This window comes from Lepidochelys olivacea, assembly GCF_965140295.1.
Source record: "Lepidochelys olivacea isolate rLepOli2 genome assembly, chromosome: 23".
Classification (NCBI taxonomy): Eukaryota; Metazoa; Chordata; order Testudines; family Cheloniidae; genus Lepidochelys; species Lepidochelys olivacea.
In genome coordinates, this window is record NC_140433.1 from 3,327,751 (window position 1) to 3,342,663 (window position 14,913).

Below are 14,913 nucleotides of genomic sequence, written 5' to 3' on the forward strand. Positions count from 1 at the left end.
GGCAGCAGGTTTCGGCTCCTTAGACTCTTGCCAGTGGAGTGGCCGTTCACGGGGCGTTGAGCCCTGCCCACGCCCGCGGTGGCTAACAAGAGCTGCTGGCGTCGGCCTCTCGGGGATCGGTGCTGGGGGGAAGAATTCCAGTTTCTTTTCCATGTGAAATTTTGAAATGTGGTGGTGTGGGGGGGTTCCCCCTTAAATTTCCCATGGAAAATTTTGGTGTTTTTCCAACTGCCTTCATTTTCAGTTTCCCCTATAAGCTGTCAGTTAACGCAGCCCTTTGAAACAAAAGCCCAACGATTTCACCGGGAAATCGCCATTGTTCAGTGACATTAAACCACCAGCAAATCATCAGCTGGGATGAACAAATGTCACCTCCATCAAAAAACCCTTTAAAAAAAAAACCCCTCCAATGAAGCAATCCTCATGGGGCTCTAAGAAGGACTCATTGGCCGTGCCCGGGATAGACAGCTGGACTGCTTTAATCATCCTGGGGTAACTGGAGGGTCTGACTGCCCCAGGTGTGGAGGCATAAAGCACTCACACCTTGTTAGTATGAATTATATTATTGTAGTATATTACATTTGTATTGCTGTTGGGTGTTTTACGGTAGCACCTAAGAGCCAGTCATGGACCAGAGCCCATCATGCCATGCGCTGTATATTATTATCACTATTTATTACATGTATTACGGTAGCACCTAGGAATCATGGACACGGACCCCATTGTGCTGGGCAGGAGATACATTTTTGAGCTATTAGGTGAATTACAGTAGCACCAAGGTATCCCACTCATGGTCCAGGACCTCATAGGGCTAGGTGCTCCCGTAATACACCTAATAGCAATCCAAATGTACAGCGCCTGGCACCTTGGGCCGCCAAGGTGCTATCGTAATAGACCTAATAGCAATATCCCAGTGCTGACCTCCAGGCCCCTGCCCACCCAGGGGCAAGGTGTAAACCCAGTTCACTTCACACCCAGCCAGCTTCCCTAGAGTGGCCTGGTGGATCAGTCCCTCCTTGGGGCAATTCCCCATTGCTGCCCCATTCTGCGCTAACCAGACCAGTTCCTGGATGTGACAAGGCGGCTCAAAATCCACCCTCCCCACCGCATCTCTGAGCCCGCCTGTCCTATCCCAGAGCTAAAAATAGCCAGGCAGATGGTGAGATGGGCTGTGACTGAGGAAGGAAGAAACAGTTCCCCTAGAGCTCGTGGAAAAAGCCTTGTGAATAAGGTGGCTGAGCCACCCCTCCACAAAGCATCCTGTTTCATCACATTTACAGTCTGGGCCCCTACCACATCCCTCCCCAGCGTGGAGCTCCACAGCTTGGGCCACGCACCTCGCAGTCAAAAGGACAGCACGCTTGGAAGGTGCTGGGCACTGCTGGGAAGGGTGGCCTAGGGGTTAGGAGGTGAGCCTAGGACTTGAAAGACCCCACTTCAATTCCTTGCTCTGCCACAGACACCCTATGGGCAAGTCACTTAGCTGCTCCGTGCCTCAGTTTCCCCACCAGTACAATGGGCGTAACAGCCCCACCTCACACAAGACAGTATGAGGGGCTCAGAGATTAGGAGAACAGGGGCCAGGTAAGTACTTAAAATAATAATCTAGGTCTTATATAATAATCCCCAGCTCCAATACTTTACAGAGAGGTCAGTTGCCTCATCTGTTTTACATATGGGGAAACTGAGGCACGGGGGAGGGGAAAGTAACTTTCCCAAGGGCAGTGGCATAGCTGGGGCTTGACCCCAAGGTTCATGATTGGCTAGCACTCTGTCCGCTGGAGGCAGAGGAGTTAGGGGCCACCAGTGACCCATGTTGCAAGTCATTAGGCGGTGTTTTCCTGCAGTCCCAGCTCCTGAAGACTGATTAATTCAAGGTATTCCAGTAATACCCAGCTGAGACCTGTGTCTGCACAGCGCCTGGCACAATGGGGCTTCAGGCCATGACTGGGACTCCTAGATGCTACTGTAATACCTGTAATAAATAATACAGTCTAAACAGACCACAGCTGTCTGAAGACTCAAAAAAAACCCCAAACAAAATCAGAGCATCCAGAAAATTAGAACGTCCCCCTGAGCTCTCTTTCCTCATCCTTCACCTTGCTCGAGAAGTGTCTCAACAATTCTCCTTGTTCTCGCACAATGCATCAATTCTCTTCTTTTTAGGCCTTCTCTCTGGGAGGGACATTGACTGGCATAGGCTATTCTGGGATAACCAGACACCGTTTTGTAAAGAAGAAAGCAATAGACCAGTGCTTCCCTGATAGGAGACCAACCCGTTATTCCTCTCCTGGTTAAAACACAATTGTGGTTGGTTCAGAATCGCACAAAGCGGGGTTTTGTACTTGTAGGAAATTCTCCGGTAGCATATTCTCAGCCCATGCACCAATAAGCCAAGCTGCAAGGCAGAAATTCTCCCTACTGGATCCCTTGTCTAGGGATAAGAACATAAGAACCGCCATAATAGGTCAGACCAAAGGTCCATCTAGCCCAGTATCCTGTCTGCCAACAGTGGCCAGTGCCAGGTGCCCCAGAGGGCATGAACAGAACAGGTCATCATCAAGTGATCTATCCCCTGTCACCCACTCCCAGCTTCTGGCAAACAGAGGCTAGGGGACACCGTCCCTGCCCAGCCTGGCTAATCGCCATGGATGGACCTATCCTCCGTGAATTTATCTAGTTCTTTTTTGGAACCATTATAGTCTTGGCCTTCACAATATCCTCTGGCAAGGAGTTCCACAGGTTGACTCTGCATTGTGTGAAGAAATACTTCCTTTGATAGCTTCAAAATGGGTCTGTTTATAAATGATTAGCAAGTGCTCGAAGATTGTTCTGAGCTATACTTGGAAGTTGGCCTCCTTATAGTGATGTTTGTCAAGGGGATGGTATTTTTTTTACCAGTCTAGCTATACTGGTACAGCCTGCTAGTCTGCGGATGCAGTTATACTAGGTTGTAGGTGCCTCCCCTGGAGAGCTTATTCCCCTTCCCATGTAGGAATGGTGCTACACTACGGCTGGTGAATTGCTTTGACTAGATCAAAATAGTTAAACCGAGAACGGGGCACTCTCTTATTAATAGCCCGAAACCCACGTGGCGTAGTTATAAACAACTTACTAACCTGGGCGGTCGAACTGATTGAAAAAAACCAACTTTTTAACCCAGAAAAACTTGGGAGGAAATGAAAAATGTTTGGGTTCCATAAAAAAACTTTCCGAGACTTCTGATGCGGTTTTGCCAATTTTTTTCCCCTTTGGCCACCGAAAACGGAGGAGGGGGCAGTTGGAAGCCAAAAATATTTTAGTTTTTTTTTGGCCAGTGAAAACCCCCAAGTTTGTATTTTATTTATTTTTAGCTTTGGCTGATCGAAACGTGACATTTTTCAAGGGCCGGAAGCCAAAAGCGTCTGAGGGTTTTTCTTCCAAAACCAAAAGGCCCAAAAGATTTCGAGGGGAAAAGGAAAATTTCAGGAAAACAAAAGTTTCTTCCACAAAAAAACATTTGGGTGGGGGGACAAATAAATAAATAAATGGTGGGAAAGAAGAAACTTGTGTGAAAGGTTCATAGACCCACTGTGATCATCCGCTCTGACCTCCTGGATAACCCAGGTCCCAGGACTTCTCTGAATGAATCCCTGTTTGAGCTAGGCAGCTCTTTTACCAAAACGGGCCAGGTGGTGGGTTTTCTTTTGCCAAAGTGGGTCCCACCCCAGCCCTGACTGCACCTGGAGAGGTCCTGTCCAGCATTGTCACCAACCCCAAACCTGGATGGGTTCTAACACTTGACCTGGGAGATGCCCTTAAGTAGCTCCTTGGCGGCCTTTCCTGGCCTATTGTCCCCATGGGAAGGGCTGAGCAGGGAGGGAGCCTTCCGCGGCTCTGCAGGTCGGGGCGGCTGGCACCTGCTGGATGGGTGCTGTGCTGGCATGCCCGGGAAGTGGGTGAGGTGCAGACGGGCCACAAGGTCCCCAGGGGTGGCGCGGGTGGGTGGGGGGAGCCAGGACACAGCTCTCCAGTGTTTTGCCACCGGGCCAGCCAGCCATCTGTCCTAGGTACCTCGCCATCGGCTCTGAATGCCTCCCGTCCCAAGCTTCCATGTCCAGACCAGGGACTGCAGGCACCCACGGCTGGCAGGGGACTCGGGAACGGGGAACCGGGGACAGGCAGGTGCCCCAGGGACTCTGGGTAACAAGGAATGGGGCACTGGGGATGGGCAGGGTTCCCAAGGGGATCTAGGTCACAGAGAATGGGGCACTGGGGATAGGCAAGGGCCCTGGGGATTCTGGGTAACAGAGGCTGGTCTGGTCTGGGTGGGCAGGGGCCCCGGGGGATTCTGGGCACGGAATGGGGCGCTGGGAGCTCATTATGCCAAAGCAAAACGGTTCAGGGCTGGATGGGCAGAAAGTGACGCTGGGAGGCGGGTGAGTGGGGAACAAAGGGAGACGTGGGACCCTGATCCGAGCAGGTGAGGATTAGGCAGGGGTGATGGGGGGGGCGTGCAGTGCACTGGCTGTGGGGGGAAGGGAGTAGGGGTCTGGCTCAGGCTGGAGGTGCAGGGGGGAAGTGCAATGCATAGGTGGGAGGCAGTAGGGGGCTGGCTCAGGCCGGGGGGGAGGGGAGCAGGGGTGCGGTGCACAGGCTGGGGGTGCAGGGGGGTGCAGTGCACTGGCTGGGGGGCAGTAGGGGGCTGGCTCGGGAGGGGAGAAGGGGGGCTGGGGGTGCAGGGGGATGCAGTGCACTGGCTGGGGGGCAGTAGGGGGCTGGCTCGGGAGGGGAGAAGGGGGGCTGGGGGTGCAGGGGGGTGCAGTGCACAGCCTGGGGGCAGTAGGGGGCTGGCTGGGAGGGGAGAAGGGGGGCTGGGGTGCAGGGGGATGCAGTGCACAGCCTGGGGGCAGTAGGGGGCTGGCTCGGGAGGGGAGAAGGGGGGCTGGGGGTGCAGGGGGATGCAGTGCACTGGCTGGGGGGCAGTAGGGGGCTGGCTCGGGAGGGGAGAAGGGGGGCTGGGGGTGCAGGGGGGTGCAGTGCACAGCCTGGGGGCAGTAGGGGGCTGGCTGGGAGGGGAGAAGGGGGGCTGGGGTGCAGGGGGATGCAGTGCACAGCCTGGGGGCAGTAGGGGGCTGGCTGGGAGGGGAGAAGGGGGGCTGGGGTGCAGGGGGATGCAGTGCACTGGCTGGGGGGCAGTAGGGGTCTGGCTCGGGAGGGGAGAAGGGGGGCTGGGGGTGCAGGGGGATGCAGTGCACAGCCTGGGGGCAGTAGGGGGCTGGCTGGGAGGGGAGAAGGGGGGCTGGGGTGCAGGGGGATGCAGTGCACTGGCTGGGGGGCAGTAGGGGTCTGGCTCGGGAGGGGAGAAGGGGGGCTGGGGGTGCAGGGGGATGCAGTGCACAGCCTGGGGGCAGTAGGGGGCTGGCTGGGAGGGGAGAAGGGGGGCTGGGGTGCAGGGGGATGCAGTGCACAGCCTGGGGGCAGTAGGGGGCTGGCTGGGAGGGGAGAAGGGGGGCTGGGGTGCAGGGGGATGCAGTGCACTGGCTGGGGGGCAGTAGGGGTCTGGCTCGGGAGGGGAGAAGGGGGGCTGGGGGTGCAGGGGGATGCAGTGCACAGCCTGGGGGCAGTAGGGGGCTGGCTGGGAGGGGAGAAGGGGGGCTGGGGTGCAGGGGGATGCAGTGCACTGGCTGGGGGGCAGTAGGGGGCTGGCTCAGGCTGGGGGGAGGGGAGAAGGGGGCTGGCTCAGGCCGGGGGGAGGAAATTGACTCGCGCTGGGAATTACCCCCCCGCCCGCCGCTAGTCAGATTTTCCAGCCGGCCCCTAGGGCGGAGCCGGCTGCTTTAAAACCCGCCCCCAGCTCGGCTCCGGCTCCGCTTTGCAAGTTGCTTCCGCTGCTTGTCGGGCCTGGGAGCCGGAGCCGCTGGGGGGGGCTCGCCCAGCGCCCCGTGCCCTGCGGGGTGACCCCGGCTCCGGAGCGCCCCTGGGGAGACGCGGCCGCCGTGATCCGGAGCGCCAGGACCCGGTGAGGGGGGGTGTCTCTCCGGGGGCGCAGGGGGACCCCTATGGGGAGCAGGCAGGAGCCCCTGCTGGGGCGGGGGGTCTCATGGGGCGCGGGGACCCCCTGTGGGGAGCCGACGGGGACCCCAGATGAGGTTGGGGTGCAGAAGGTGGCGGGGGAAGAATCTTCAGGGGTGCAGGGGCCCCGGGATGGGGGGTGGGGTCTCCAGGGGCGCAGGGATGGGGTTTACCGTCTCCCTTTCTCCAGGGGTGCAGGGATCTATCTGTCCCGATTTGAAGAGAGGCCCCCTGACTCCCCTCCTCTCCCCTGAGCGGCTGGCTGGGACCAGGACTGGGACCCTGGGCATACTGTGGGGTGTGGGTGCCCCTTGACAGTGGGGTGGGGGGACTCGCTTCAGCTGTTGCTGGCTGGATCCCCCTCGTTGGCCTGGGGCAGGGAGAGCCCTTTGGGGTCTCGCTTTGGGGGTGCGGGGGTTTACCCTTTGAGTCCTGCCCTTAACTCTGGTACTGATGCTAAGTGCTACCTCTCCCGTGGCTCCTGGCATGGCCAGCCCTTTTTTGGGGACCTGGGCGGGGAGGGATCCCTCCTACTCCAGGCCTCTTTGAAAGCCAGTAACCTGTGGAGCCCGTGGCTGCCCCCCATTCCCCTGCATCTCAGAGCGCCGGGAGGCTGGGTGGGTGGCCATGCCAAAGGGGAGATGCTTGGCGAGCGAGTGGCTTGGGATCTGGGTGCTCCTTGCCCCCCACAGGGTGCGGAGAAAGGAGCTGTGACTCCCACCAGGGCACAGGCTCGCAAGTAGGGCGAGGCAAGTGGCCCCCACATCCAAATCGTGCCCTAGCTGCTAGAGACCGGCGGTTATCAAGCCCCTTTTATCTAAAGCATTTTTGATGAACCTCTAACTAAACCAGGGGTGGGCAAACTCTTTGGCCTGAGGGCCACATCTGGGTATGGAAATTGTATGGTGGACCATGAATACTCATGAAATTGGGGGTTGAGGTGCGGGAGGGGGTGAGGGCTCCAGTGGGGCTGCGGGCTCTGGGGTGGGGCCACAAATGAGGAGTTCAGGGTGCGGGAGAGGGCTTGGGGCTGGGACAAGGGGTGGGGGTGTGAGGGCTCCGGCTGGTGGTGCGGGCTCTGGGGTGCAGGAGGGTAGGGACTGAGGGTAGAGAGGGGGATCGGGGCTGGGTCAGGGGGTCGGGGCACTTGAAGGGATCAGGGGTGCAGGCTCCGGGTGACGCTTACCTCAAGCAGCTCCTGGAAGCAGCGGCATGTCCTATCTCTGGCTCCTACGTGGAGGCATGGCCAGGCGGCTCTGCGCGCTGCCCCATCCACAGGCGCTGCCCCTGCAGCTCCCATTGGCTGCAGTTGCTGGCCGATGGGAGCTGTGGGGGCAGCATATGGAGCCCCCGGCTGCCTCTATGCGTAGGAGCTGGAGGGGGGACATGCTGTTGCTTCCGGGAGCCATGGCACATGCAGAGTGGGGCAAAACCTGGACCCTGCTCCCTGGCAGGAGCTCAAGGGCTGGATTAATATGTCTGAAGGGCCAGATACGGCCCCTGGGCTGTAGTTTGCCCACCCCTGAACTAAACCCATTTCTCCAAAGCTAGTGGGTGTCTCCCTCCAGGTTCTGACCCATAGCTTGGGGTGGGGCGGGGTGGTGCTCACTTTGTAAGATGGGTTATCAAGTCCTACAGGATGGTAACGTGTCGGCTTATTGCAACTGGTTCTGCAGTTCTGGGCAGAGGCTACCGGTGAGATGGCGAAGGCTCCGGGATGTCCCAGGCTGCGCCGGCCTTCATGTTACCTCCCCACGGCTCTGTTCTTCACGGCACTCTGCGGCTCTGGTGCTGTCCTCCGGAGGAAAGGTACTGGCTGGTGCTCGCCTTCCAAACCTGCTCGGCTGCCTTTCCCTCCCCTCCTGGGTGAAACCTTACCATCAAAATGGTTTTGACAGAAAATCGGTTATGCGACTATTGGGTATTCAACAATTTTCTGGCAAAAAAATCATCTGATTCCCCCTGGAAAACTTGGATTTTTTTAAACTGAAGAACTGAACACCTGAAAAGCAGAATATTTGCATTTGGCCAGGCTGCTGTGGCCCTTCGTGGGAGTTGTAGTCTGGGTGTCCCTTGCTCCTGTTCGCCTCTATAGGCCAGTTAGACTTCGCTTCCCATGATGCAACATGGCGTCCATTCTTGGAGACTGGAGGTGGTGAAAAATGGGAGAGCCTGGCTCTGGTGGATCATGGGAGTTGTAGTCCAATCATGCAGCCCGGCCTGTAGAGGAGCACGGGTCACATTAACTACAACTCCCATGAGGTGCTGCGGTAGCATTTCCAAATTGAAATATTGTTTTGGGTGCTTGAATTTTTGCTGAGAAATCAAAAATTTCTGGGCGGAAAAACCCTTTTCCCGACGGTCTCTGCAGCCTGCCCCATAGCTCCTGCTCCCAGTGCTGCAACTCTAGGAATGGGGGGTGGGGTGGGCGCTGAACTGGCTGCTGGCTCCTCTCCTGCCCCTCTCGCCAATCCGGTAGCTAAGGTGCCAGTAGCTGGCTGAAGTTAGGTGCAACAGCTGGTGCTGGGGGGAGCCCTCGGGAGAGAGCTTGATCGAGATGAGGAACGTAAAAGCCCGGCCAGCTCAGCCGTGGGTTTGCGGGCAGCGGGCATTTCCCTGTTGGTGACTCACTACTTCTCCATCCCTTCCCTGGAACCAGGAAGTCCCCCACCATGCTGGTTTTGAGGTCAGCCCTAATCAGGCTGAAATCTGGAGTGAAGCTGGGGCGGGCATCCTTCCCAGAGCAGCCAGATGCCGCAGGGAGCGGCATGGGGGACTCTGCTCCTCCGGATCCAACCTCTCTCTGCCCTTGGGGAAATTTTGGGGTGAGAGGAGAAGATCTAAGGGCAAGAGGAAAAAGAAGGGTCTGGAAGGATGCTGGGGTCCGGAGGGAAGGGAGAGAGAAACCAGCACCCTGCCCTTTGCCATCCCTGCGAGACAAGATCTCCCCATCCTCCAGAGGTCACGGATCGCCAGTGACTCCACCGGGGAGAGATGCCCCATCCCCTTGCTCTAACCCACTGGACCTCACTCCCGGCCTAGAGCTGGGCATTGAACCCAGGAGTTCTGGCCTCTGGCAACCCACTGCTCTAACCACTAGCCCCCATCATGCTTCACTGCCTTCTTACCCCACCGAGGAGATCCTGGACCCCCCCCTTCCCCCATTTTAACCCTCAATGTGCCTGTTCCTCCCTTCCAGATTGCCAGTTCCCGGACCCCTCTGATCACACTACCTACAGGTGTGTGTCCTTGGCCTGCACGCTGTCTCTGGGCAGCGGCGGGTTTAAGGCTGGCTCCATGGTGCAGCATTTCTGCGAAGACGGCTACGTCCTGGCCGGCCACCCTGGGGTCTCTGTCTGCAAGGGTGGCCAGTGGAGCGTGCTGAAGCCGGTCGTCTGCAACCCCTTGACAGGTCAGTGCGCGCCCAGCCCGGCTGATCCTCTCCTCCTGCTGCGATGGGCAAGGGCCTCTGCCAGAGACGTGGTACCTCTTGGGCCCCCGCCGCAGCTTGCAGGGCCTGTTTGCGCCGCCCGGCGGCAGCTGCTGGTGTAGGCAGACGTGGGGCCATGCTCGTGCTGGCCCGGGCGCTGGGGTAAATGCGACCTCTCTGCCACTTCCTCCTCTGTATCCTCGTCGTATATTGCAGTCGCCCCAGGAGCTGCCACCCACGGCCCGGGTCCCCGTTGCGCAAGGCGCTGTACTTTTTTGTTGCTGTTAGGTGTATTACGGCAGTGTGTGGGTGCCCCGGTCGTAGACCACGTTGTGCCAGGCGCTGTTCATTTTAATTGCTATTAGGTGTCTTACAGTAGCATCTAGGACTCCCTGTCACGGCCCAGGTCCCCACTGTGCCAGGTGCTGTACAGACACCCAACGAAAAGAACACCCGATAAAGCCTAAAATCCAGGCATTCGCCCCATTCTGCAGCTGGGGAATGGAGTTCCAGGTTTACCAAGGTCCTTCGATGCCCAACTCCCATGAAAAATCTGGGCCTCAGAGCGAGTCGCCCCGGGCTCCTCTGCCCCACAGACGTCGTCTGCACGGCGAGTCTCTGACCCTGTGCTGACGGGTGCTAACCAGAGCTGTGGACGCGCTCAGGCTCTGGCTGGAGCTCTGGCTCCCAGGCCCACCACCTCCCTAGGCTTCGGATCCCGAGCCGTGGCAGCCACAAGGCTGCATTTAGCACCGGCGTGCCAGGCTGCGTCGGAGCGGGGCTCTGAGACTCGCTGCCGGGGGGGGCTGGGTAAACGGACCCCCCCAGGCGCTCGCCAGCGGTCGCTCCCAGGCACCTTGCCTCCGCAACCCACGGTGCGTGGGCGTCTCCCTGAGGTCAGGCTGCATTTCCTCTCCCTTATGTTCCTCTTCCGGGGGGGGGGGGTGAAGCTGCTGGTGGAAACTTCCTCCTGCTCCGTGATTGGGGGTGGGACACAGCCTGTGTGATGCCTGCCCGGGGGGGGGGGGGGGGGGGGGATGGTGGATGCACAGAGGAGACCCCCAGCCCTCTGCCCCTGAGCTGTTCCCTCGCTCCCTGCCCTCGCTGGCATCTCCATTCCAGGAGGTACGCTGTCACTCACAGGAATTGGGGGGTGGGGGGAGCCTTTGCTCCCTTATGCCCAGCAGCGGTTGGGACAAGGTGGGTAAAACCCAGCCGCAGTCAGTAACATGAGAACAGCCTGGTTAGTCCCCAGCCTACGGTGCTGTCCCTGCTCCAGACAACTGTAACCTATTGACTAAAGGGAGGCTGCATGGCCTAGTGGATAGAGCGCTGAGACGTGGGAGACCTGGCTGTTCCTTTGGCCAGCTGGATGACCTTGGACAAGTCACTGCCTCGCCCTGTGCCTCAGTTTCCCCGCCCACCCTTTGTCTATTTAGACTGAGCTGTGTGAGACGGGCCGGGGAGGGGGGCAGCGTCTCACTCTGGGTCTGGGCGGTGCCTGGCACAAGTGGGGGAGACCCAGCTGGAGTCTGGGCAGCCCCCAGTGCAATGAAGGTCCCCCAGATCTTGGTGTTGCCAGGTGCCGTGGACTTTCCCTTTATAGAGGCCTTTGTGCCCCACCTGGGTTTCAAGTGCTTCTGGCCTCTTGTTGTTTAACGCATCCCCTTGGGGTCCAGGCTCGAGTTTGGCGGGGCTGGGACCTGAGATCTGACCGCCTTGCGCTGCAGGAAACTATGAAATAGCCTCCTGCCGTGTGTGACCCGCTGACCTTCTCTCCCCCCGGCCCCCAGGATCCCCGGTGCCTCGCTCCGGCTCCATCTTCGGTGTCTCCTCCATCCCCATGGTGGCTGCGGCCTCGGTGGCGGTGTCCGCCCTGCTGCTGGTGGCCATGGTGTGCGTCCTGGTGGGGCCGAAACCCTGCAGCGACTGGTGCTGGAGGTGAGCTCTGCCGCCTTTCTGGAGGGGGGGGGGTCTGCCCTGGCCGTTGATGCTGGGGGGGGGGGAGGAGGGCGTGGGGGGAGGAGGCCCAAACCTCTGCTCCCTTCTCCCACTGGTTGATGCTCCCGGGGGGGGTCCAGCCCCCACCCTCTGTCTCTCCCCTTCCTGCCCAGCCCCTGGGATGCCTGGGTCTGACTCACCCTCTGGCCTCGTCTCGTCTTTGCCCGTTCAGTCAGTGCTGACCCCGAGGTGGGACTAGGGGGCCCCATGCTGCAGGGGAAGGGGCTGCGCGGAGGGGGCTGGGGAAACTGACGCCCACCAAGAAGGGAAGTGACTTGCACAGTGTCAGGACCAGGGTTCCCAATCCCCTGCTCTAACCACTAGCCCCCACTCTCCTCCCAGAGTCGGGGAGAGAACCCAGGAGTCGTGGCTCCCAGCCCCCTCTGCTCTAACCACTAGCCCCCACTCTCCTCCCAGAGTCGGGGAGAGAACCCAGGAGTCGTGGCTCCCAGCCCCCTCTGCTCTAACCACTAGCCCCCACTCTCCTCCCAGAGTCGGGGAGAGAACCCAGGAGTCGTGGCTCCCAGCCCCCTCTGCTCCAACCACTAGCCCCCACTCTCCTCCCAGAGTCGGGGAGAGAACCCAGGAGTCGTGGCTCCCAGCCCCCTCTGCTCTAACCACTAGCCCCCACTCTCCTCCCAGAGTCGGGGAGAGTGTCCTGGTTCCCAGCTCCCTGCGCTAACCACTAGACTCCTTGCACTCCACCTCCGCTATTCCCTGTTGCCATGGCGGTCCTACCCCCGTTGTGGTGGGGCTCCAGCAGGGAGGGGCTGGGGCCCCGGGGCGCAGGTGTGAACTGGACGAGGTCTCTCCGTCCCCATGCAGGTGGTACGAGCCCATGGAGGAGTCCGAGGTGAGCATCGTCGACAGCTGCCCGGTGCCACTCCCGTCCTACGAGGAGGCCGTCTATGGCTCCCAGGGGGGCCCCGTGCCACCCACCTCCACCACGCCGACGCCCCTCGTCCTCTCCAGGGGCCTGGCCCCCCTATCGGAAGCAGCCGAGCCCTGTTGTAGTCCAGAGGCCGCCACCCCACCGCCTTCCTACCAGGAGAGCCAAGCAGCAGCTGCGGGCGGCTCCAGTCTGGCGCGGCCCACGGTGCCCCCTGCCCGGTTCCTGTTCCCTGGCGCTGCAAAGGACCCGTGCAGGTAGCCGGGGTGCCGGGGGTCCCCTGGCCGGGCCCCGACACTACAGCAGAGACTCCTCATTTGAAGCAAACGCAGCCTGCTCCATCTTTTAACTTGCTGGGGGGGGGGAAGAAGAGACACCCCCCCCCCCCCCCGTGCCCATTAACTCAGCACCTTGTGAAACTGATGGGACTGAAGCAGCCCCCCTCGGAGGGGTGTGTGCAGCCTTCTGCCTGGATGGGGGCCCCTGGGGCTGAGGGACCGGCCTTCTGCACCCCCCCCCCAAACTGTCTGTGGGGCAGCCCTGAGGGGCCGACCTTTGCCCACAAGCTGGTAGGCACCGGCTCAGCGTGTTCTTCTGACCTCTGCACTTCCACCCCATGGGATCCCACTTTTCCCTGCCCCCCAGACTCCCCACCCACCCAGTTCCTAACACTCTGGCAAACATCCCCTGGGCTTGTTTCATTCTTGGTGCTGCCTGGACCCTGGGGGCCTCCTCTGGGGTCAGCAACCTCCCCCCTCCCCACAAAAAGACCCTGCTCCCCCCCAGCTTTCCTGACTCTTCCTACGCTTCCCACCCCCCCATGCCACCGTCTGTGTCCCTGCTGCCCCCTGCTGGAAGGAATGAGCCCTGCCCTGTGTGTGTCTGTGTCCGCGTCCTTACTGGAGGGGGTGCGCCCTGCCTCTTCTCCCCCCCCCCCCCCCAGTGTCCGTCTGTCCAGCTCCATGCACTCTGTGTGTGTGTGAAAACGACCCAGGCTGCTTTATCCCTAGACCACACTGATGCCCACCCCATCCCCCTCCCTACCCAGGCCGGGGGCGCTGCTCTGTGGCTCTGGAGCTGGCGGGCAGTGGCACCCGCATCCCAGCAGGGGGTGCTGCGGGTCTGGTTTCCAGAGCTGCAGTCCCTGCCGCTCCCCTGGGCTGGCGGCTCTTGTCTCCTTCCCTGCCCCTGCCCTACCCGCCCCCACCGGCTTAGCTACAGTGGGGATGAGGGGGCACCCCTGGCCCGGGGAGCAGGGGGAAGCGGCTGCAGGCTTGGATCCCGGCTGCGCCCGGGCCCATCCCACACCGCAACTGCTGGGTCTGCGGGTGGGTGCTGGGCAGGGGCCGATGTTGGGCTATTCCTCGTTGCGGGGGCCTGGCTTCCTGCCCCCCCTGAGCCCCCCGGCCCCCTCGTCGAATGTGACAAGGGGGCAGCACTGGAGATGCTCAGTTGGGCCCCTGCGGCTGGAAGTGGCCCAGGGGGCAGGTAGCCCCTGTGGAAGCCGGGTTAGGTGCGTGGGCTGGCTCACGCTCACGCACCCCGCCCGCCCGCCCCGGGGCTGTTTTTGCACAAGGTTAATCATTCTCGGTTTGTATTTAATGATGTGGGGTTTGTTTTTCTTTGATGTATTTATATATGGGGGGGGGTATTTCTCAAACTTTCTCCCCCCCCCAATTTATGATGCTGGGGCCGGGGTTGTGGTCCTGGAGGCTGTGAGGGAGCCGAGGTGCTAATTAAAACACTCACCCCGCTCGCCCCTTGTCTCCCATGTCTGGTTTTGTGCAGGGGGAGGGGCTGACTGTTAGAACTGGTGGGAGGGGGGGTATGAGCCCCGATTTGTCCTTCTGAACCCTCCCCCCCAGCTTGTCCCCCTACACTCCTCCAAAAGGCTGTTGAGAGCCCCCGTTGGCTTTGGCTGGGGGAGGCAGGTGCTTGAAATTTGGGGGGAGGGGTGTGTGTGTGGGGGGGGGCCTTGACTTAGCCTCCTGCCTAGTTGTAGGTGCCGGAGGCTCAGAAAGGCAGGGTGTCCCCTCTCTGCCACCCCCCCCATGCCAGTCACAGCCGGGGGTAGGGGGGGGATGCATCCCTTAAATCCGGGCTGGCCGAGTCCCTGCTGGCTCCGGCCCCCCTGCTGGGCTGCAAGGGGGCTCCCAGCTTGATTCCCCAGGCCCACGTGCCCCCATTTTGTGGAGGGACAGGGCCCTCAGGCCTTCCTCCTGCTGGGGGGCGGGGAGGGGCGAGTCCCCCGCACTCAGCATCAGCTCCCTTTAGCCCTTTGATTTCATCCCAGCTGGTCCCAGGTCCCTGCTCATCCCCTCGCCTGGTGGGACATCCCCTTGGAAGGGCTGCTGACCACACGAGCCCCTGGCTATGAAGACCGGGGGGCGGGTTAAGTCGATCCTGGGGCTGCTCAGTCAGGCGGGGCCTGGCCCCCTCTCTGCCCTGCTGTATGTGGCTGCCACAAGGGCCCAGCGGGGGACCCAAAGCCAGGACCCGCACATGGGTGCTACGGCCCCCTGAGGGGCTGCTGGGTGAT

The 14,913-nt window shown here is 60.5% G+C and overlaps 1 protein-coding gene across 1 annotated transcript; it reads left to right on the plus strand.

Moving 5' to 3' along the window:
* Positions 1-5,837: 5,837 nt before the first annotated feature.
* LOC311511708 (sushi domain-containing protein 6-like) lies at positions 5,838-14,119 on the plus strand. Its single transcript, XM_084612515.1, has 5 exons — positions 5,838-6,001; positions 7,731-7,863; positions 9,254-9,466; positions 11,278-11,425; positions 12,311-14,119. The coding sequence occupies exons 2-5, from the start codon at positions 7,755-7,757 to the stop codon at positions 12,633-12,635; spliced, it is 795 nt and encodes a 264-aa protein (XP_084468641.1). The 5' UTR covers positions 5,838-6,001; positions 7,731-7,754; the 3' UTR covers positions 12,636-14,119.
* Positions 14,120-14,913: the final 794 nt, after the last annotated feature.

Excerpts from the sequence above, each read along its gene's own strand:
- LOC311511708 (XM_084612515.1), top strand. The coding sequence starts at position 7,755 with ATGGCGAAGGCTCCGGGATGTCCCAGGCTGCGCCGGCCTTCATGTTAC. Across the intron at positions 7,864-9,253 it reads TGCTGTCCTCCGGAGGAAAG|ATTGCCAGTTCCCGGACCCC; the intron begins GTACTGGCTGGT and ends CCTCCCTTCCAG. Across the intron at positions 11,426-12,310 it reads TGCAGCGACTGGTGCTGGAG|GTGGTACGAGCCCATGGAGG; the intron begins GTGAGCTCTGCC and ends GTCCCCATGCAG.